Source organism: Nyctibius grandis, assembly GCF_013368605.1.
Source record: "Nyctibius grandis isolate bNycGra1 chromosome W unlocalized genomic scaffold, bNycGra1.pri SUPER_W_unloc_2, whole genome shotgun sequence".
NCBI lineage: Eukaryota > Metazoa > Chordata > Aves > Nyctibiiformes > Nyctibiidae > Nyctibius > Nyctibius grandis.
In genome coordinates, this window is record NW_027167473.1 from 5,462,335 (window position 1) to 5,486,300 (window position 23,966).

A 23,966-nucleotide genomic window follows, 5' to 3' on the forward strand; every position below is an offset into this window, starting at 1 on the left:
GAGAACCTCCCTTGACCTGTTGGCCACACTCTTCCTAGTGCACCCCAGGACACCATTGGCCTTCTTGGCCCCAAGGGCACATTGTTGGCTCATGGTGAACTTGTTGTCCACCGGAACCCCCAGGTCCTTCTCTGCAGAGCTGCTCTCCAGTAGATCAGCCCCCAACCTGTACTGGTGCATGGGGTTATTCCTCCCAAGATGCAGGACTCTACACTTGCCTTTGTTGAACTTCATGAGGTTCCTCTCCGCCCAGCTCTCCAGCCTGTCCAGGTCTCTCTGAATGGCAGCACAGCCATGAGCTTCCAGTTTGAAGCAGTAGTTCTTAAACCCCTCCAGAGATGGGGACTCCACCACCTCCCTGGGCAGCCCCTTCCAATGGCTAATGACCCTTGCTGAGAAGAAATGCTTCCTAATGGCCAACCTGAACCTCCCCTGGCCAAGCTTGAGGCTGTGTCCTCTTGTCCTATCGCTGGTTGCCTGGGAGAAGAGGCCGACTCCCACTGCGCTACAACCTCCCTTCAGGTAGTTGTAGACTGCACTAAGGTCACCTCTGAGCCTCCTCTTCTCCAGGCTAAACACCCCCAGCTCCCTCAGCCGTTCCTCGTAGCTCAGACCCTCCAGACCCGATTCGTGTCGGTGCTGATGTTACAATCTTTGCGTGTCCTTATTCCTTACATGCTCATGTCACATCCCAGAGCTCTGCTGAGCCAGGCTTGAAGGTTTTGGGAGGGCAGAAGGGCTGAAGCAGCAAATTGCTTGTTAAGGGGGTTGGGAGGTGAAGGCAAAAAAGCAAAATCCTGACGTAGTCACTGCATTCAGGTTAGACATTTTAATGTGTTCTGTATATTGAGAGATCGGTATCATTTGAATGACAGATTTCTCTAACACCGTTCACACATAACTCTCCCTTTCTCCTTGGGATTAAGCGTTCAGCCTCAAGGCATGATGGTGAGATCAGGTTGGGCAATTTCGCTGGTCTTCACTGACAGCAGAGAGCAAAATTGGCTTTTATTTGGTATAAATCTATATCTCCTTTAATCGAATTTAGAAATGTGCCTACGAACACTTACTCTGTCACATCAGTGTCACATTAAAGGCGTCTCAGTTCTGCAATTTGCAATAGAAAACCTGCTGCAACACAAAAATACATTCAGAAGAATTTTCGTGAACACGATACGATGGGAGTCTTCACTTCCAAATGCAGTGTAGCCCAAAGTAGCTTAGCACAGCGAGGTGCCATCCAACAGGCTGCAGCACATGTTTAGGAAAGCATTTTCTTTTTTTTAGATATATAATGTAGCTAAAACACTGCAGGAACGTTTTCTCCTCGCGTGCTGAAGAGCTGTATCTGTCTGGCTGAATCCAAGTTAACTCCTTGCAACTTCATTTTCCTTGGAAGATAAAAATAAATTGCATTGTCCCGAGTTCTGCTTGTTGAGGACCAATTTGAGATGAGAATTAAATACATCCTCAACTCTTATCAATGCACATTGACACAAATATATGGGAGGAATAACCCCATGCACTGGTACAGGTTGGGGGCTGATCTACTGGAGAGCAGCTCTGCAGAGAAGGACCTGGGTGTTCTGGTGGACACCAAGTTCACCATGAGCCAGCAAGGTGCCCTTGTGGCCAAGAAGGCCAATGGTGTCCTGGGGTGCATTAGGAAGAGTGTGGCCAACAGGTCAAGGGAGGTTCTCCTGCCCCTCTACACAGCCCTGGTGAGGCCACATCTGGAGTAACTGTGTGCAGTCCTGGGCCCCCCAGTTTAAGAAAGATAAGGAACTACTGGAGAGAGTCCAGAGGAGGGATACAGAGATGGTCAGAGGACTGGAGCATCTCTCTTATGAGTAGAGGCTGAGAGAGCTGGGGGTGTTTAGCCTGGAGAAGACTGAGGGGGGATCTTATCAACACTTACAAATACCTTAGGGGTGGGTATCAAGAGGAGGGGGCCAGACTCTTCTCAGTGGTGCCCAGTGACAGGACAAGGGGCAACGGGCACAAGCTGAAACATGGGAAGTTCCATCTGAATATGAGGAGGAACTTCTTTGCTGTGAGGGTGGCAGAGCCCTGGCACAGGCTGCCCAGGGAGGGTGGGGAGTCTCCTTCTCTGGAGATATTCAAAACCCACCTGGAAGTGACCCTGTGCAACGTGCTGTGGATGACCCTGCTTTGGCTGGGGGTTGGACTAGATGATCTCCAGAGGTCCCTTCCAACCCTTAACCATTCTGGGATTCTGTGAAAGGTATATATAATTTTTGCAAAGCGTGTGGTATTCTCAGATATCAGTGCAGTGAGGAGGGGGGTCTGCAGCCCATGGGTGGGAGCACCTTGCTCCCAAACAAGCGGTTTGCGTGAAAAAATAATGTCCCCATGGACATTAGGAGCTTAGACCACAAATGACACGTTGGTGCATAAGAGATTCAGTCTTGGCTGAAATGAAGTTGATGACTCCAGTGGAGCCGGGGCTTCATGCGAAGTATGTCTTGTCTGCTAACGCGCGTCCATAGTTGGTTGATGATGTGGGCTTGATTATGGTGTGCGAGTACCTTATCAGGGAGAATACACTTGAGTGCTCTTTAATCAAGTGGAGAAGGGCATAACAAGACCTGGGATATCTTTATAATCAAGCCTGGGTGCCAACCTTAAGAATGCACTTTATTCAAACATGCTTTTGAGCTCAGGGTGGGGGTGACTCTGCGGCTTGTCATACAAGAAACAAGATTTAATGGCCTTTTAGTCTTAAAATCTCACTCGTTTTTCCTTTCTCTCTAGTGTAAAACTCTTAATTTGATGGTCTGATCTTTTTTCTTTCTCACCTGGAAAGAACTGGTTGCACTGGTGCAACAGTTAGGAGTTTTATCACAGAATCAATCAGGTTGGAAGAGACACCTGGGATCATCGAGTCCAACCATTGCCCTGACACCACCATGGCAACTAGACCATGGCACTAAGTGCCATGTCCAGGCTTTTCTTAAACCCCTCCAAAGATGGGGACTCCACCACCTCCCTGGGCAGCCCCTTCCAATGCCTAATGACCCTTGCTGAGAAGAAATGCTTCCTAATGGCCAACCTGAACCTCCCCTGGTCAAGCTTGAGGCTGTGTCCTCTAGTCCTATCACTAGTTGCCTGGGAGAAGAGGCCAACTCCCACCTCACTACAACCTCCCTTCAGGTAGCTGTAGACTGCACTAAGGTCACCTCTGAGCCTCCTCTTCTCCAGGCTAAACACCCCCGTCTCCCTCAGCTGTTCCTCATAGCTCAGACCCTCCAGACCCTTCACCAGCTTGGTCGCCCTCCTCTGCACTCGCTCCAACACCTCAACATCTCTCTTGAAGTGCGGGGCCCACAACTGGACACAGGATTCAAGGTGCGGCCTCACCAGTGCCCAGAACAGAGGGACCATCACTTCCCCAGACCGGCTGGCTACCCTATTCCTAGTAGAGGCCAGGATGCCATTGGCCTTCTTGGCCACCTGGGCACACTGCTGGCTCATGTTTAGCCGCCTGTCCATCAGCACCCCCAGCTCTCTTTCCGCCGGGCCGCTTTCTAACCACTCTTCCCCCAGCCTGGAGCGCTGCTTGGGGTGTTGTGGCCCAAGTGTCAGACCTGGCACTTGTTCTTGTTGAACCTCATGCCGTTGGTCTCGGCCCATCTATCCAACCTGTCCAGATCCCTCTGTAGGGCCTCCCTACCCTCCAGCAGATCGACACTCTCACCCAGCTTGGTGTCATCTGCACATTTACTGAGGGTGCACTCAATCCCTACGTCTAGATCATCTATAAAGATATTGAACAGCACTGCGTGCTTCTGCGGCAGGTCAGTTTGCATTGCCATATCCTTTCTGGCACCTGCAGAGGACTTAGGACCCTGCGGAGTGGAAACCATTCCTGGACTGGCCTCTTGCCCCGACGTGAGGGAGACCGCCCCTTCCTGTGCAAACTGCCCACCCTTTTTTTCCGCTCTGGGCCGCTCGCACTCCGGTCCAGCCGGGGCTCGTGGCTGCTGCTCGGGCGGCCCCGGGTACGGAACCCACCCTGTACGGCCCGATCTCACCCTCGCCCCGGACTCACCTCAGTCGCTGCCGACTGATCTGCAGCGGACAGGTCTGAACCAGGTACTGGAGTTGCTGCCTGTGTACTAGGTATGTGCCGCTTGCTTAAGCCCACAAAAAGGCTGATTTCAGCACAAGATCTGTCACTGCTGTGTGTTTTTGTAGGGTTTGCTTAGATGTTTCGTGATTTTAAAATTCTTTTAACATCCAACATCATCCCCTTGTTCAAGGCGGATCCTGGCTCTGAGGGGAAACTGGATGCCCGCCCTAAGGAAAGGGTGACTGTGGAGACTCCTTGGTTCTGTGTAAGGTTATGGTTAAGTAATAGTAGCTTCAGATAACAGTGCCTTTCATGTCCTAATTACTGAGCTGTTGTACTAATTATTTTGTTTTTAAAAAATTAGCTTTTTGGAAGGTAGCACAAAGCCAGAGGTGATACTGGATGGTTTAGTAAGAGTAGGCCTCAGTGCAGGCCCTAAAAGGCCTGCTCTGTATCACCTTTAGACAGAATCAACTTTCCTGTCAGTAATTTTCCTTTCAGCTAAAATAACTGCACTTTCTGAAGCAAACTGCATGTTTTGCAGACAGGGTCTGCTTCTGGGACTGATAATGGTTAAAGTTATTGTTGTCACTGACTCTTGCTTGTGCTTAGTCTTAGAGAATCTAAGGTCTCTGTTAAATTCCTCACTGAATACAAAGAAGGGCCAGACATAAACAAGACTGTGAACAACGTCTTTGTAGTGTCTAAATTAACTTGATTCACAAACTCTGGCGCCAGGTGCAGAGATAAATCCTGTAAGAGCCAGAACAGGATCTTTTCCTTGGAGCCACCTGCGTGTGTCAGCAGAAAGGCCTCGACCACGCTCACGCAGAAGCAGGGTTATACAGAAGAACTATGGGGGGATTACAACCCCCAGAGACCCCTTCCCCAATTTAGTACACATGTACAAAGATATTACATAATATATTAACATATGCATAAGGTTTCTTGGAATAGGCAGGCTGTTCTTGGAATTATATGAATATTCATTTTTCTATAATGTATATAATGAATGGGCTTTTGTGCCTCAGTGGACATGTTAGGAGGAGAGATCCCCCACATCCCTCGGCCTATGAAGTAATGCCTGCTCGTTAATGCTAAAACCTGGTGTTAAAGAGTTTTATTCCTGATTTTGGTGACAGAGGGTGTGATGTGCCAACTTTAATAGTCTGTGCTAGCACGTGTGAGGGAGCAAATTGACAAATAGATGTCTCAAAGTTTGCCTGTGCGGGTATACTTGAACACGTCTGTGCAGAAGAACTTGCCTAGACATGTCCAGGCAGCCGGGCAGAAGCTAAACCCTGTTGTATTCCAGCTTGATCTTTAGATAACATGTTAGTTATTCCACCCAGACCCCTCTGGTAGTACAACTAACACCAGCCTTTACTACCCAGATGTAAGGAGTGGCTGTGGTTGTGATTTCTCTGGGCTGTGTTGGGTACAGTCGGTGCTGGGGACTTGCCTGATTAATGTGCAAGTTCTCATCTTCATGGGTTTGAAACCACAACTCCCTCCTATTATTATCTGAAAATAATATGATTTTTTTTTTCTCTTTTCTTTCCTATAACATGTTTTCTTCAACTCTCTACACGACTTTAAGCTCCTAACTTTGGCTGTACCTTGCACTCTCTATTCAGCTGGAAATCAAGCAGCAAAACGTTGCTTCACAACTGACACGTTTGGTTTCCGTCTGCTTTTGAGCTGCAGTTGTGGATGAAAAGGGGATGTAGAGAAGATGCCACCTTTTCAGCTGGCAGCTAGGGAGTGAAGAAAGGTTCAAAGAGAAGCTTAAGCTTCTGTTTGTGAGTCTTGAATGGAGCGAGAGATGGAAATGATGATGTGCAGGTGACAGCAGTGCACTGGGCCCTCTCCCTGCTCCAGGCAACGGGGCATTTCTCTGCAGAGCAGGTGAGCAGCAGCCAGCCCATGGCACAGGCACAGACGGCTGCTGGAGGCAAAAGGACACATCCTAAATGGGAATAAAGTGTTGGAAAAGGAGCTAAGCAAGAGGTGAGATGATTATTAAACATGAGGTTTAGTGAGGATAAAAGCAGAGGTGTGTTACAGGGATGTGTAGTAGTGGTGTTTTCTCATGTTGAAATGCTGTGAAGCTACCCATTAAATCCATAACTAATTTGAAATACATTTTAGACTAAAGCATTTTTGATAATTTTAAGTTAATTAAGAGATCCCAAAATAATAATTAAAAAATATTTACCCACCTTTGAGTCCCTATTCTGTCATCTACCATTATTGTCTAACGATCTGAGTCCCAGTCTGGTGTTGGACAGTGACTTTCTCCTTCCAGTGTTTAGTAATTTCTCACATTTGTCCCCTTCAAGTTTAACCTTGTTCTTGGTTCTTTATCTAGCCATCTGCCTGCATACCTTAAGGCTAAGAGATTTGCTTTCATTGGGATGTTAATTCATAATTTTGCCAGGCAAATTACAGGTGAGAGGAAAAAAAACCTAAATAAAATACTGTTGTGTTTCATTTTGATTGAAGCATGGTGTTGCTTTAATCTTTGCTAGTTATTAACTGATCTTCAGATTCAATTATCAATCATCTCCTTTTTATAACATTAAATTTAATCTTCATTAATGTCATTTTCCCTAGATTTTTATGGCTCTGCTTCTTACTGCTGCTCACACCTTCTGTCCTAACTAGGATCATTATTTTAATCCAAGACGACCCCTTTGTGGTTTCAGAACTAAGTGCTTTTGAAGGGAAGGAGACACTCATATGAAGATCTGGAGACTTTACAGATTTTATTTGCTTTCTGCTTTTGCACATGTTTTCTGCTAGTTAACTACCATGTATTTAATTACATATATTAAGGTAACATGTGTATTTGTGGTTATTGCAAGAGATATGCAGTTCACAGGGCAAAGGCATCGCTGTGATCACCTACGATGTCTTCACAGATTGAAACTCTTGAGTTGTTGCACTTGCTGTTGGCTGGAAATCGCGTGTCCATCTGGTTGCAGCAAGAAGTTGAAATAAGCTGTTGTAAATCCCTCGCAAACGTACGCAGCGAGTTACAGTTTCTTTCTACTTGTATGAGAGAAGTAGCTAATTACTTGGAGATGATCCTGGAAGATTTTGTAGTTGTTAATTCGGTGGGAATATTTACTTATATCGTGTAATGTGTATGTTTGTGTCAGGAAACAAGGAGGAATGTTTAATGGCTGTAGGCCAGCGCATTTGTTTCAACATCTGTGATAAGAAAATGAAGTCATTTTCTAGAGAAAGACCAGACTTGTTAAAAAGCAAACAAACCCCACTGATTTCCTTGGCATATGGTTGAGTTTTCCTGGTATTTCAGGCACAAGGGGTGGGATTTGGGTGTAGGTTGTCACCTACATGGGGGCTGTCCCCTGGTCAGTGAACATTGACCTGTGGCAGTCAGAGGCAGAGATTTAGCTCGTCCTAAAGCACCCTGAGCTCAGATCACTTGCCCACAGGTAGGTGTCTAGGACTGAGACAGCCTCTGACATGTGAGGTGTCTGTGTGGACACCTTTGGTCAGGCAAAGGAGAGTTTGGGGCACTAATCTCTCTACTTATACCTTCTCAATTCAGATTTTTCAAGTTCACACAATCACAGAATCAATGAGGCTGGAAGAGACCTCTGGGACCATCGAGTCCAACCATTGCCCTGACACCACCATGGCAACTAGACCATGGCACTAAGTGCCATGAGTGAAATAACTTCGTCTTCTCCCAGGCAACTAGCGACAGGACAAGAGGACACAGCCTCAAGCTTCACCAGGGAAGGTTCAGGTTGGACATTAGGAAGCATTTCTTCTCAGCAAGGGTCATTAGCCATTGGAAGGGGCTGCCCAGGGAGGTGGTGGAGTCCCCATCTCTGGAGGTGTTTAAGAAAAGCCTGGCCATGGCACTTAGTGCCATGGTCTAGTTGCCATGGTGGTGTCAGGGCAATGGTTGGACTCGATGGTCCCAGAGGGCTCTTCCAACCTCATTGATTCTGTGATTCTGTTTTTTCCTGACTTGAAGCTGTCCTTTTCTTCTCTCACCTCTTTATGAACTTCCCTCTTGCAACTCCAAAATAGTGCTGTTAATCCAGTTACACCCTTCACCTTATGTATATCTCTCTCTCCTCTTGCCATGACTGTGCCTTTTGCTGTGGCTTTCCAAGACCTGACTTTAATAGCAGGATATAAACAGTCCTCTCTCACTTTCCTAAAAGCTGCTATTTTTCTGCCTTCAAATTGCTCCCTTGGGTTCAACCTGTAAGCAGCTCTAAGATTACCAATTTGATACACTTTTTATATCTATACTATGATTTTTCTATTTTTTCCATCAGTAAAAATCTGTGAAAGCTCTGGTCTCTTGGGTCCCTTATTGATCAGTCATTTTATATGCCCCATTCCCAACAAAAAAGAATGTTCTTTTGTTTTGTTGTGGGTTTTGCTTGGTTGATTTTTTCTTATTTTTTTATGGATAACTCTCTCTCTTGCTCTTGTAGATCCAGGTTTGCACAGGCAGCAGTTTTTCCTGCAGCGACCGTCGAACGTGGTGGCCATGGAAGGGAAGGATGCTGTTTTGGAGTGCTGCGTTTCTGGGTACCCCCCTCCCACCTTCACGTGGCTGCGAGGAGATGAAGTGCTCCCCATCAGGTAGCTTCGTGGGGCCTTCAGTTCTTTCCTTCAAGGAAAACACTTTGTTTCCTTGAGCAAAATAAAAGCAAAGCACTGTGTAATGCTTTAATTTCAGGGGGTTGGACTTGAAGGCCATGAGGTTGATAATAATGAGAATCACAGAACCACAGAAGGGTTAAGGGTTGGAAGGGACCTCTGGAGATCATCTACTCCAATCCCCTGCCAAAGCAGGGTCACCCACAGCACGTTGCACAGGGTCCAGGCGGGTTTGAATATCTCCAGAGAAGGAGACTCCCCACCCTCCCTGGGCAGCCTGTGCCAGGGCTCTGGCACCCTCAAAGGAGAGAAGTTCCTCCTCATATTCAGATGGAACTTCCCATGTTTCAGCTTGTGCCCGTTGCCCCTTGTCCTGTCACTGGGCACCACTGAGAAGATTCTGCCCCCCTCCTCTTGACACCCACCCCTAAGGTATTTGTAAGTGTTGATAAGATGGACGTGTCTCTTAACCTGCTGCTATAACTCATCTCTGCACCAAATCAGAGGGTGGAATTTGATCATAAATGTCACCTGGCTGGTATTTAAAATGGAAGTGTAAAGCTGTTACCAGCAAAAATTGTCACAGCTGAGAATTACTTACAGCATAATTTACTCTGTGTATTTTTCTAGATAGAGGTAGCAGCTTAACACATTGTGGACTTGTGTTGTTAATATTTCAGGTCCAAAAAATATTCATTACTGGCTGGTAGTAACTTGCTCATCTCAAATGTGACCGACGACGATTCTGGGACGTACACGTGTGTCGTCACCTACAAAAACGAGAACAGCAGTGGCTCTGCAGAGCTCTCCGTGATGGGTGAGTACATGAACAGCACCCACTTTGCTTTTCCAAGAACATTTTTAATTATTCCCTTTTCCACAACAACTTAATTTTAAAAATTCCAAAGAATTGCAAACTGTGCAGTCCCTTCCCTGCTTTGATCAGATATTTGCACCCGTGGAAACCAACTCCTGTAAATCTTTGAATGATGCCTGATAGTCTTGTTCTTGGTGAGCATCATCTTGTATCAGATTCTAGTTGTTAATGTGGTTTTTATGTGGTCCCTTTGCCTTTGTTTCTCCTTCCTGAAGCCTTGTTTCTCCTTCCTGAAGCCTTATTTTTGGCATTACAGTGGATTTCCCTGTTGTGCACCATATCAAGCACAGCAGGGTTGAAAATGAAGTTTGTAGCTGCTTTTCTTTAATGTCATGAACAGTCAATATGGTAAGATAAGAAAAATCAATGTATTTAGCTCCTTCTTTCTGAATTTTAAGTCCAAGTAAATTCATGGAAGTCCTCACTCAGCAGTGGTACTTGGAGGGTTCCCACTGTTAAATCTCATGAAAGCACCCTCCTGACAGCACCTGCTTTCACCAAAATTCCTTCCACATGGCAAATATTAATAGAATCTGAAATAAATTTAAATCTAATAGCTGCCTTTTTTCTTTCTTTAAACCACTGAACAATAGCAGAGTACATTAGTGTTATTCAGTCAGATCTAAGGAACGACGTAGCTCATACTTTGTCAAACAATAACATATTTCAATCATTTTGCACTCTAGCTTTAAAGATTATGCGTGAAAAATACTTTCATTAATGAACAGAGCCTTAATTTGGCTTATAGGATATTCAGTGCTTGTATAACAATACCCTTATGTCGAGAAATAATAAAATATAATAATTACTGGTGATGGAGGGTTCAGTTCTATTTCTTTAGGTACATTAATGTAATACATTGTTTTAACTGGCTAAAAATAAAAATGTGACTTTATAATTGTGGAATTTATTATGGAATTGTTTTCATTAGAAGGAATCAAATAATGAAAAGGCAGGTAAGTTGTTGGGCAGGATACTTTGTTTTCCTCACTGAAATATGTTGCTTTCAAATCTAGTGTGCAGGAGGTGAGTTAATTGTTGTTTGAGAAGTAGAAATAAATTAGGCTGATATTTCACCTATAAATTATCCAGCAACTGTGGCTGGAGGATCATTGTGTACAGTATTGCACAGATAGTTTCTGACCATGTAGTTCTCATGAAAATTAGTAGGAGTTTTGTATTTTAACTCCTTTATGAGCCTTTTGAAATATTTATTCCTGTTCGCATTCAGTCTGTAATGTATCTAGTTTGGCTTCCTTATGCCTTCTGCTGTGTGTCGTGTAGAAATTAAAGGTACATGAATTTTCCTGCACGTTGAGAGGTGTGTGATGGCAATAGGACACAAGAGTAAGGATGAGTGTAAGGTGATGAAAATCTCTGAGGGAAAGCGTGAAACTAGAACTACACAAAGCTGAGAGATGCCACAGTTGGAGTCTCAAGGGGAAACCAAAACTGCATTGCCATGGCACAGTGCACTTGTGGCCAAGAAGGCCAATGGCATCCTGGCCTCTCTTAGGAATAATGTAGCCAGCCGGTCTGGGGAAGTGATGGTCCCTCTGTACTGGGCACTGGTGAGGCCACACCTTGAATCCTGTGTCCAGTTGTGGGCCCCGCACTTCAAGAGAGATGTTGAGGTGTTGGAGCGAGTGCAGAGGGTGAAGAGTCTGGAGGGTCTGAGCTACGAGGAACGGCTGAGGGAGCTGGGGGTGTTTAGCCTGGAGAAGAGGAGGCTCAGAGGTGACCTTAGTGCAGTCTACAACTACCTGAAAGGAGGTTGTAGGGGAGTGGGAGTTGGCCTCTTCTCCCAGGCAACCAGCGATAGGACAAGAGGACACAGCCTCAAGCTTGGCCAGGGGAGGTTCAGGTTGGCCATTAGGAAGCATTTCTTCTCAGCAAGGGTCATTAGCCACTGGAAGGGGCTGCCCAGGGAGGTGGTGGAGTCCCCATCTCTGGAGGTGTTTAAGAAAAGCCTGGCCATGGCACTTAGTGCCCTGGTCTAGTTGCCATGGTGGTGTCAGGGGAATGGTTGGACTCGATGATCCCAGAGGGCTCTTCCAACCTCATTAATTCTGTGATTCTATATTCACCCTGTTTGTAGATCAAGGATTTCTTTGGTACAGTTTCTGTTTGCATATGTTGATGAGGAATTTACAAATACAGAACAGGTGAACAAAAATGGAGCTGCAACTTAGGCACAGAATTGATCACAGAATCACAGAATCAACCAGGTTGGAAGAGACCTCAGGGATCCTCGAGTCCAACCATTGCCCTGGCGCCACCCTGTCAACTGTACACAACATACACACCCTGTATTGATGTACATTTCTTATTTTCATGAGTCGATCAGTCATTTGTGACAGACTCAACTGAAAATGAAACATCGTGTTCCTTTGTATTAATAACAGAAAACGTTCAAAGGATTCAAAACAAATTACATGACTGAACTGGAGAGATGATGACAGCAATTCCCTGATATTTTCCTTTTTAGAGCAATTTACCAGGGCTACTAATTTACCCAGAATCTGTTTATTTGTTGAATCCATCCTTACCAGTAGGAAGCTCTCAAATGCACAAAAGCTTCTCGTGTAATCATTATATCTCATAAACAGAATAGTTAATTTATACTTTTATTTTATTCTGTTGCTAGATGCAAATGCAGATACTTCTGTGTGTTTCCTTTGAGTTAATATGCTTGTTTATTTAACAAACTGTAAATTGCCCATCAGTATTTTGTCGCAAGACTCGTAGCTTTTAATATTGATGTAATCCTTTAATTGTTAATGTATCTGTGGTGCGAAGAGGGATAAATGAGACGTTTGCAATCAGAGTGGAAAAAATTTTAACAGTCCAATAATTATCTCCTCTGAAGTCGGAGTAGACACCAGCAGATCAAAGTTAGTTGTATCACATGGTACCAAGATGCTTTTGATCTTCTAAATAATGAGGCTATTTGCAAGAAACGAAGCGTTTCACATTGGAGTTCCTCTTAGTTCTTTTAAAGAGCCAAAAATAACCCTGTGTTGGACATAGAATCCCAGAATCAGGTTGGAAGAGCCCTCTGGGCTCATCGAGTCCAACCATTGCCCTGACACCACCATGGCAACTAGACCAGGGCACTAAGTGCCATGTCCAGGCTTTTCTTCAACCCCTCCAGAGATGGGGACTCCACCACCTCCCTGGGCAGCCCATTCCAATGGCTAATGACATTAATAATAATAATAGGCCTAAAATTGAATGAATTTGCAAGAAGAAATAATATATTTTGCTCCATTTTCATGTTGTATCACGGCCTTTTAGCAATATTTTCGCCTGAGTAATGAAAATTAAAAGGTCTGGTGCAGATTACCTTGTTACTAGATAAATCATCTCCGTGCTCGGTAGCTTTACAGAGCTTAGTCTTTAAACAATTGTTTGAAGATGATTAAATGTGTTAACTAGTGTCAACTATAATTATTTTCTCAATGTTTACTAGCTTCCAGAGTGTAATTTGGGTTTGTTCCCTTTTAACCTCTGAGGGTTTTTTTTTAATCAAACTTTTCTGTTCTGTGTTTTGTTAAGCGAGATGAAGATCTGCTTGGCTGCTTTAGCAAAGAAACCCCTTCCCCACCTACTAAAGTGTTCTGACAGTGACATCAATCCAGAATAAAGTTTTCCATACCTTATACCTGCTTGTGGGATCTCACACTGGTTGCAGCCTGGGGTAAATAAATAGTGACAGGACGAGGGGGAAAGGTTTTAAACTGAAAGAGGGGAGATTGAGATGAGATATTAGGAAGAAATTCTTTGCTGTGAGGGTGGTGTGACACTGGCCCAGGTTGCCCAGAGAAGCTGTGGCTGCCCCCTCCCTGGCAGTGTTCAAGGGCAGGTTGGATGGGGCTTGGAGCAACCTGGTCTGGTGGAAGGTGTCCCTGCCCGTGGCAGGGGGTTGGAACTGGATGGGCTTTAAGGTCTCTTCCAACCCAAACCATTCTATGATATGATACGATAAATGGTTGGGATTTCAGGTCCTGGGAGAGATCTAATTCCATAAATGCAGTTTTCTGTAGGTGGTCATAACAGAATTGATACGTTGTCCTAAAAGTGGATTCATGCCCGGCGTGTGATGAACCAATTGCACACGCTCGGGGGAAATATTGTATTTATTCTGCGTGGGGTGCTTGGTGGAATCATCCACAGATCAAGCACACCTACTGCAAATCCCAGTACCTTTTTTATACATAAAGAATTACATGAAATCATCCCTCTATTTGCATACCGTACTTTTGATTGGTTAATATATCTGATTACAATTAACATAAATGCTTGGTCATTCTTATACGATCTACGATTTTCATTAGACACTGGAAAGGGCTGCCCAGGGAGGTGGTGGAGTCCCCATCTCTGGAGGGGTTTAAGAAAAGCCTGGCCATGGCACTTAGTGCCCTGGTCTAGTTGCCATGGTGGTGTCAGGGCAATGGTTGGACTCAATGATCCCAGAGGGCTCTTCCAACCTGATTGCTTGATTCTGTGAACTGTAAGCAGGCTTTCTAAGATGAAGGTGCTGGACTAGATGAGATGGATCAATAACTCTTTCTGTGTTCACTCCCCTTTATTTAGAGACTTTTAAAAATGTATTGCCTAATCAATAGCTTTCCGTGGCTTCACAGGAGCCGGTTATATTCTCAATCAAGGACAAAATACATTTGGAGAGCGTTTAAAATGAATTTCATGCAACTGAAGCTGCAACATTTCCCTTTGAAATCGGTTACCTACCGTTGCGTTGCTAACGGAGAGCACGGTATGGTCGCACGGTGCTAAATACAGAATCACAGAATCAACCAGGTTGGAAGAGACCTCTGGGCTCATCGAGTCCAACCATTGCCCTGACACCACCACGTCAACTAGACCATGGCACTAAGTGCCATGGCCAGGCTTTTCTTCAACCCCTCCAGAGATGGGGACTCCACCACCTCCCTGGGCAGCCCCTTCCAATGGCTAATGACCCTTGCTGAGAAGAAATGCTTCCTAATGGCCAACCTGAACCTCCCCTGGCGAAGCTTGAGGCTGTGTCCTCTTGTCCTATCGCTAGTTGCCTGGGAGAAGAGCTTACTCCAGCTTACTCTGATGCTGTTGGTACCTGTAGTGAGGCTGGACTGAATGAGTAGCGATCTGATCTTTGAGAATTTCCATATAGGTTTGTTTTTTTTTTTTCCCCCAGTCCTGTTTGATATCTTATTTTGCTTTTAGAGCAGATTGAAGAATTATTCTGAGTAATTTTCCGTTAATGGGGTCTGTGAATAATGAGGTGAATGGCTACTCGCAGGTAACGGGGAGCTCATCCTGCTAATGGTGTGTGATTGAAGGACAGTCAGCTAATTTTTATCGCCGTGGATGGAATGGGAGTTGAGTGCTTTAATTTCAGCCATTCTGCAGATGTAATTCTTGTCAATGCATCATGAGTATCAAATACTCATTCAGCGCCTGACACTTGTAAAAGCACTTGAGTGAAACTCCGATGTTGTATTTTCTGATAATAGTGTTGAAATTCCATCCTGTTAAACATAAATAATACCTAAAAAGACTGTGATAGCGATGCTCACTTGGCTGATCGTTGGAAAATTGCTGTGTCTGCCTATGACCTACAGGTTTATATTTAAGGGAAAAAAAATATTCATCCCAAAAATCCCTTTGAATCCACAGGAGGATGAATGTTGGTGAGTTAATTACACCGGATCTATGTAAAGTCTTAATTTTTAAGCTTTTCATTTTGTGGATAGTTGCAACTATTGCAACTATCAACTCAATAGTTGCAGAGATGTCCTGCCAAACAGCTTGTTCAAGAAGCTTTTTTCTCCCTGCCAAAGGAGCTTTGCTGCTGCCAGAAAGTTGGTGTGTTCATGCCAGGGCCACGCAGGGAGCTGTGCCATGCACACAGAATCACAGAATCAAACAGGTTGGAAGAACCGTCTGGGATCATCAAGTCCAACCGTTGCCCTGACACCACCATGGCAACTAGACCATGGCACTAAGTGCCATCTCCAGGCTTTTCTTCAACACCTCCAGAGATGGTGACTCCACCACCTCCCTGGGCAGCCCCTTCCAATGTCTAATGACCCTTGCTGAGAAGAAATGCTTCCTAATGTCCAACCTGAACCTCCCCTGGCCAAGCTTCAGGCTGTGTCATCTTGTCCTATCACTAGTTGCCTGGGAGAAGAGGCTGACTCCCACTCCACTACAACCTCCCTTCAGGTAGTTGTAGACTGCACTAAGGTCACCTCTGAGCCTCCTCTTCTCCAGGCTAAACACCCCCAGCTCCCTCAGCCGTTCCTCGGAGGTCAGACCCTCCAGACCCTTCACCAGCTTGGTCACCCTCCTCTGGACTCGCTCCAACACCTCAACATCTTTCTTGAAGTGCGGGGCCCACAACTGAAGTGCACGGTCCTGCCGGTGTAACTCTTGAGTCTACGGGACCAATGGAGAGGTTCTCCATCCCAAGAGGTGATGGCACAATTTGCTGCTCCCCAGATACCTTCAGCCATCTCTAACTTCAGTTCTCTATTTGGGCTCTAGGCTCTGGTGGGTTTGCAGACACTTAACTTCTTGGTTTGTTTTTTAAATATGGCCTTGAGTTGAGTAACATGCAGGGGAGCCGTGAATCATGTGTACAAAAGTTACTGTTAACGTGGTCTCGGTGAAAAGTCTTTGGGGTAAAAACATGGGTTAGGTGTTGTGGGTCACCTTGACCTTAAGTTTGGGAAGTTTGAGAGCTGAAGTGCCCGTTTGAGAATCTCCTTCATGGATCCAATGGACTTTTCAAAGTTTTACCACCGAATATCTCCTCTTATCACCAAATATCTCCTCTAAAATTGTGTTGTACAGAAGGTTTCTCAACAGTGTCGATATGTAAAGCTCAAGGTGGAGGATGTGCGTCTTCTACATTAGAGGTAGTAGGAAAAGTTTAACTTCAGTGATAGGACTGAGCCATATGTGCTACCACAAGTTCTGTAGCTGCTGTTTCACCAACTTATAATGTATATTGATATTGAAAAAATACATTTTCTTTATAAATTCCCTGTTTTAAAAGCACTGGCATTATTACTTATAACTGTGTAATTGTTGATATATGCTATTTACTGCATTTTGGTATTTACATTTAAATATGAATTAAGTCTCTCTTCTGAGCATTAAACAGGATAAAACAAAACCCACCGAAAGCCAGAGCAGAGGTATATTTTTCTTTCACTGTGCAGCTTCTCAGCAATAGCATCTGCTTGGAGCATTCAGCTGCTGCTGTGGACATCTGATAATAACGCCCAGGTGGCCAAGAAGGCCAATGGCATCCTGGCCTCTATTAGGAATAGTGTAGCCAGCCAGTCTGGGGAAGTGATGGTCCCTCTGTACTGGGCACTGGTGAGGCCACACCTTGAATTCTGTGTCCAGTTGTGGGCCCCGCACTTCAAGAGAGATGTTGAGGTGTTGGAGTGAGTGCAGAGGAGGGCGACCAAGCTGGTGAAGGGTCTGGAGGGTCTGAACTACGAGGAACAGCTGAGGGAGCTGGGGGTGTTTAGCCTGGAGAAGAGGAGGCTCAGAGGTGACCTTAGTGCAGTCTCCAACTACCTGAAGGGATGTTGTAGTGGACAGTCGGCCTCTTCTCCCAGGCAACCAGCGCTAGGACAAGAGGACACAGCCTCAAGCTTGGCCAGGGGAGGTTCAGGTTGGCCATTAGGAAGCATTTCTTCTCAGCAAGGGTCATTAGCCATTGGAAGGGGCTGCCCAGGGAGGTGGTGGAGTCGCCATCTCTGGAGGTGTTGAAGAAAAGCCTGGACATGGCACTTAGTGCCATGGTCTAGTTGCCATGGTGGTGTGAGGGCAATGGTTGGACTCGATGATCCCAGAGGTCTCTTCCAATCTGATTGATTCTGTGAATCTTTCATAATATGATATTATAATTAATAGATTAGCACGGTTTAGCACCAACTATTTCCAGTAGGGAGAGCGTGTTATGTACTTTGTGAAAAAAATGAAGACTAAGTCACCTTGGTACTTTCGTAAGACACTCAAAATACGTAGTTCTCATTGCAAAGCACACTCAAGTCATTTAAAAATAAATAAATTACTTTTTTTTGGCTGTGCATTACAACTTTTTAGTCTACAAACACTTCTGTGTTGGTTTTTAAGAGCAGGTTGTGCAGGCAGTTATCAGGCATGGTCAAAGGTAAGGAGATCCTGCTGTAGGGTGCACTGTGGTTTCTCCGTGACCCTTCCAGCCTGATTTTTATCATCATTAGCAGAATGGTTTTGTTGATGGAGGATAAAATCTTTTTTTTTCTGAAACATCACATCTTAAAAATCAGAGTTAGGGCAGAATTTCCCAGGTAAGAGGAAAGTTGGCATCACTGCGCTCTCTATTTATAACACGAGATGAATGGCAGCGTTCATTAGACCTTTTTTCATTGCCTTTGCCTTCCAGTTCTGGTTTGATTCAGCATGACAAGAGTAATTGGCCATTGGTTTGATTAATGGGTAGGAAAGGTCCTAAATGAAATGAATGGTGAACTGCACAAAGTTATGGAGTAGTTCCCATTAAACTACATAGTTAACACGAATTAATGCAGCTGCCAAAATTCAATTATTAAAAAAGAAGGCAAGAGAGTGTCCAAGACTGAAAAATGTCTGTTACTCGTAACAAGCCAAGCTGTTGAAGGGTCTGGAGGGTCTGAGCTACGAGGAACGGCTGAGGGAGCTGGGGGTGTTTAGCCTGGAGAAGAGGAGGCTCAGAGGTGACCTTAGTGCAGTCTACAGCTACCTGAAGGGAGGTTGTAATGGAGTGGGAGTCGGCCTCTTCTCCCAGGCAACTAGTGATAGGACGAGAGGACACAGCCTCAAGCTTGGCCAGGGGAGGTTGAGGTTGGCCATTAGGAAGCATTTCTTCTCAGCAAGGGTCATTAGCCATTGGAAGGGGCTGCCCAGGGAGGTGGTGGAGTCCCCATCTCTGGAGGGGTTTAAGAAAAGCCTGGCCATGGCACTTAGTGCCATGGTCTAGTTGCCATGGTGGTGTGAGGGCAATGGTTGGACTCGATGATCCCAGAGGTCTCTTCCAACCTGATTGATTCTGTGAAGTATGCATATAACGGTTGCAAGGGAGAGGCTCTCAAAAGTCTTTTGAGCAAATGCTTCCGATTAGTTTCACTAGAAAATATTGAACAGAGCGTAGCACAGGCTCCCTACGAGGTGACTGGGTAAATATGTACATTTATTAGCTTAGACAAACGCTTCGCTATGCCGGGGGAAAGAGCGGACTCAATTTAGACGCTGGCTGCATCATTGTTCATAGGAACTGCAGAAACAAGCTGGCACCGAGTTCTCTATGACTGCTAAATAATTGTGGCTTTTGAAATAACAGGAGTTCTTTTTCCCTGCTGCCCAAGGGAGATGTTCAACACAAGCACAAGTTCTTTTTCATAAGTTTATGTAGATATATAGTTACACAGTTAACGGAAAGTTGCTTTTGTTCTTCCTGTAGTTCCATATCTTATTGCAAAGTCTGACTATAACATGAGGACGACCAAGCTGGTGAAGGATCTGGAGGGTCTGAGCTCCGAGGAACGGCTGAGGGAGCTGGGGGTGTTTAGCCTGGAGAAGAGGAGGCTCAGAGGTGACCTTAGTGCAGTCTACAACTACCTGAAGGGAGGTTGTAGCGCAGTGGGAGTCGGCCTCTTCTCCCAGGCAACTAGCGCTAGGACAAGAGGACACAGCCTCAAGCTTGGCCAGGGGAGGTTCAGGTTGGACATTAGGAAGCACTTCTTCTCAGCAAGGGTCATTAGGCATTGGAAGGGGCTGCCCAGGGAGGTGGTGGAGTCCCCATCTCTGGAGGTGTTGAAGAAAAGCCTGGACATGGCACTTAGTGCCATGGTCTAGTTGCCATGGTGGTGTCGGGGCAATGGTTGGACTTGATGATCCCAGAGGGCTCTTCCAACCTGATTGATTCTGTGATTCTCTGAGATGGGAACTGAGCCCTAAGCTGGACAAATCTCACAGCTCCCTCAGCCGTTCCTCATAGCTCAGACCCTCCAGACCCTTCACCAGCTTGGTCGCCCTCCTCTGCACTCGCTCCAACACCTCAACATCTTTCTTGAAGTGCGGGGCCTACAACTGGACACAGCACTGAAGATGTACATGGATCATCTTGAGAGACCTTGGACAAGCCACTGCTCCTGCCCTTTCCCTGTGTTAAAACATGATGTCCTTTGGGAAGCATTAGGATGCTACTTAGTTTGAGAGTATGGATGGTGTAATCCTGTTCTCCACTGATAAAATGGTAAAAAAAACCAAATCTTGATTATTTTCTTCTGCAGCCAGTCTGAGGTGCACTAAGATGTGATCTTTGAGCCCTAGGCTGGAGCTGGAGGCTGCAGTCCTGCCCTGGTGTGAAGCATTATGCAAATGCTGCTGGACCGCTGTGGAGGCCACGCTCGTGTGTCACAGGAAGGTTAGGAGAGAAGCATCTGAAAGATGCTTTGAGGGAATAATTATAAAGATAGTGGGAACTGAACGAGAGAGCGGAGTCATGGAAACCATCAAAGGATGAAATATCAAGAGGAGGAGCATGGCCAACTGCTGGCAATTGTTGACAAGATCTGTGGGCTAGAAATAGCTTCCACATGCGCTTTTCAGTAAACACTAAAGATTTTGATGAGTTCCCCACTATCTTTCCTCCTCCTCTGCTCTACGAATAGCTTGTTTATCACAAAGCCTTGTTTTTTGCCTTCTGATTTCCCATTAATAGTGTCAGTAGAAAAGGAGTGAAAAGAAAAACGACCACGTTGGGTAAAGGGTTAAAGCTAAAGTGTTCCACACCAATTTTTGTCTTCTGGAGTAACGATTTCTTCTGTGCTACGGCGCCTGCCGTACGTTGCATTGTTGTTTGGGGCTTATTCTCTTAAAAAAAACCACAGCACACGTAGATAATTCACAGCTTTAAGCCATCCCTGTCCTGGAGGCCATCAGTTAATGCTTAATGGGGACAACTTGTCCTTGATTATGTCCTTCTCTAATATTTCTGTGGATAAATAGAAACACTTTGCAGTCTACAACTACCTGAAGGGAGGTTGTAGCGGGGTGGGAGTTGGCCTCTTCTCCCAGGCCACCAGCGATAGGACAAGAGGACACAGCCTCAAGCTTGGCCAGGGGAGGTTCAGGTTGGCCATTAGGAAGCATTTCTTCTCAGCAAGGGTCATTAGCCATTGGAAGGGGCTGCCCAGGGAGGTGGTGGAGTCCCCATCTCTGGAGGGTTTTAAGAAAAGCCTGGCCATGGCACTTAGTGCCCTGGTCTAGTTGCCATGGTGGTGTCAGGGCAATGGTTGGACTCGATGATCCCAGAGGGCTCTTCCAACCTCATTGATTCTGTGATTCTGTCTCCCAGGGAGCTTCTAGCCATTCCCAGTGGAAACCCTAGAGCAACATGGTTGGCTAACTCCTGAAAACAGAAAATATTCCATTTGTGAAGGATCACCCCGCATCCCTATGGTTTTACACAACCAAAATATCCACAGAGATCAGCGGGAGCCTTGTTTGTATCAGACCTGCAGGGTTTGAATCTTTATCTTCAAAAGAGAGGGATAAAAATTCTGAGCAGCTTATATATGTGTGTGATAAGAGCATCCTTGTGAGGGGCTCTTGGATAAAAGCTCTTTTTTCAGAGGAAAACCCAATCTAGTGTCATTTCTTTCCCCTTTCTCCTGCGTTTCTGTTTTCCCATCCCACCTCTCACAGCATCCTCTTTGCCTTTGGCCTTGGTAAGTTCTTAAAAGCAGGAGTGATATTTATTCAGCGTTTGTAGTTAAGTCTGCGTCGTGTCTTTGTTGTGCCACGTTATCTTCAACTGCATCATTGAATCCAATGTTGAACGTCTCTCTGGCTGTATATCTTTTTTTTATGTGGGGCAGCAGACTGTTGACTTGACTTGATCTGCATTCAAAACAAATGAAACCGAGGAGGATGAAGGAACAGTTAAGCCGAGGAGAAAAGGATTAGTAAGGAGGACAGTGCTAGGAGTGTCATGCTATGCTCGTTCCTACACATCAGTCCTGCAACTCCAATAACATTTCACAGGATTGAATCTCTTGATGCATTGCACCATGAGTCCATGGTGTCAATCAACCAGTAAATCAGAAAGAACAGGTCCTAAGTGGTCTTGTTAGGGGGAGAAGGTTCAGGTTGGACATTAGGAAGCATTTCTTCTCAGCAAGGGTCGTTAGCTATTGGAAGGGGCTGCCCAGGGAGGTGGTGGAGTCCCCATCTCTGGAGGGGTTTAAGAAAAGCCTGGCCATGGCACTTAGAGCCATGGTCTAGTTGCCATGGTGGTGTCAGGGCAATGGTTGGACTCGATGATCCCAGAGGGCTCTTCCAACCTCATTGATTCTGTGATTCTGTAATTCCCACCTTACTCCCCCAGGGTTTAAGGATGATGAAGTGTCTCCTCATGTTCAGGGTGCTAATGGGGAAAGGGAGGTTTTGGGTTTCTACTTGCTGCCTTTCACTTCAGGGAGAGAGCAAAGGGGAGTTGCACCTTGCAGGTGGACCTCTGCTGAGCACTTCTGCAACTGGGAGGGTGGTATGAAATAATCTGTATCTCCCCTCTTTCAGTTTAAAACCGTTCCCCCTTGTCCTATCACTCCATGCCCTTGTAAAAAGTCCCTCTCCAGCTTTTCTGTAGCCCCTTCAGGCACTGGAAGGTGCTAGAAGGTCTCCCTGGAGCCTTCTCTTCTCCAGGCTGAACAGCCCCAACTTTCTCAGCCTGTCTCCATAGCAGAGGGGCTCCAGCCCTCTGAGCATCTTCGTGGCCTCCTCTGTGTATCAGAGATAGAAAACTTGGGAGGAGTACTACAGGTTTGCCCTTCTAGAGCAGTGTGGTGTCCTTTCTCTCTCAATACAAGTGGTTGCCATGATACTTGGGCGTAGAAACCCAAAGCATTATAGTATCTGGATGTCAAAACCAGTCCTTGAAAAGTTCATAAAGAAACCGTGTATTTTTTTAACGCTTCATCTTCGGTTCAAGAACCTCAGCCTTTCAGAACAGAATTAAACCTAATTAGCAAGTCCTTAACCTTCAGGAAGAAATATAATTACTCTTTTCTAAAATCATAATTATAAGGTCGTATTAATTATTTGTGGATTTATTAGACCTGAGAAAATACTTCTGCAGTAACAAAGATGCAGAGAAATTATTTTCTTAAGAGAGTTTTCTCCTTTATTTTTAAAGTTGAGCCTAAAAGCTGAGTGCTTTGCAGATCTTTTTCTCCAGTGTGTGTTTCACACCTTGGAACAGGCCCTTATCTTCAGGTTTTGTGATAGGAACTGTTGAAAATGTAATTCAATTGGCTGATCCACCTGAAGGTTGTGTGGCCATTCAGCATGAGTTGGACAGACTGGAGAGCTGGGCAAAGAGGAACCTCATGAGGTTCAACAAGAGTAAGTTGCACCTGGGAAGGAGTAATAAAATGCACCAGGACAGGTTAGGAGGTGATCTGCTAGAGAGCAGCTCCGTGGAGAAGGGCCTTGGAGTCCTGGTGGACAACAAGTTACCCATGGGACAGCAAAGTGCCCTTGGGGCCAAGAAGGCCAATGGGATCCTGGGGTGCATTAAGAAGAGCGTGTCCAGCAGATCGAGGGAGGTCCTCCTCTCCCTCTACTCCACCCTGGTCAGACCTCACCTGGAGTATTGCGTTCAGTTCTGGGCTCCCCAGTTCAAGAGGGACAGAGATCTACTGGAGAGAGTCCAACGGAGGGCTACGAGGATGATGAAGGGACTGGAACAGCTGCCTTAGGAGGAAAGGTTGAGAGCCCTGGGGCTTTTTAGTGTGGAGAAGAGAAGACTGAGAGGGATCTGATTAATGGGTATAAATCTCTGAGGGCTGGGTGTCAAGAGGAAAGGGGCAACCTCTTTTCACTTGTGCCCTGTGATAGGCCAAGGGGCAATGGGTGCAAGCTGGAGCACAGGAAGTTCAACCTCAACATGAGGAAGAACTTCTTTACTGTGAGGGTTACAGAGCCCTGGAACAGGCTCCCCAGAGAGGTTGTGGAGTCTCCTTCTCTGGAGACTTTCCAGCCCCGTCTGGATGCGTTCCTGTGTGACCTGCCCTAGATTGGTCCTGCTTTGGCAGGGGGTTGGAGTTGATGATCTCCAGAGGTCCCTTCCAACCCCTAACATTCTATGGTTCTATGAATTAGCAAGTTGACCAAAATAAATTTCATAGGTACCGTGTTTATCTGCCAAGATTCTGCGATGGTTTTCTTTATAGATGGTAAGTAACAGGTGACCTTTTTGACTAGTGTGCTGGAACTCTGCAGCATGTGGTGCTG

At 45.6% G+C, this 23,966-nt stretch overlaps 1 protein-coding gene across 1 annotated transcript in view; it reads left to right on the forward strand.

The window, feature by feature from the left end:
* The window catches only part of DCC (DCC netrin 1 receptor), a 436,443-nt gene that overhangs the window by 224,262 nt on the left and 188,215 nt on the right, over positions 1-23,966 (forward strand). Inside the window, exons 4-5 of the mRNA XM_068424420.1 lie at positions 8,581-8,731; positions 9,430-9,566. Coding sequence (XP_068280521.1) covers positions 8,581-8,731; positions 9,430-9,566 — 288 coding nt within the window. The remainder of the gene's footprint in view (positions 1-8,580; positions 8,732-9,429; positions 9,567-23,966) is intronic.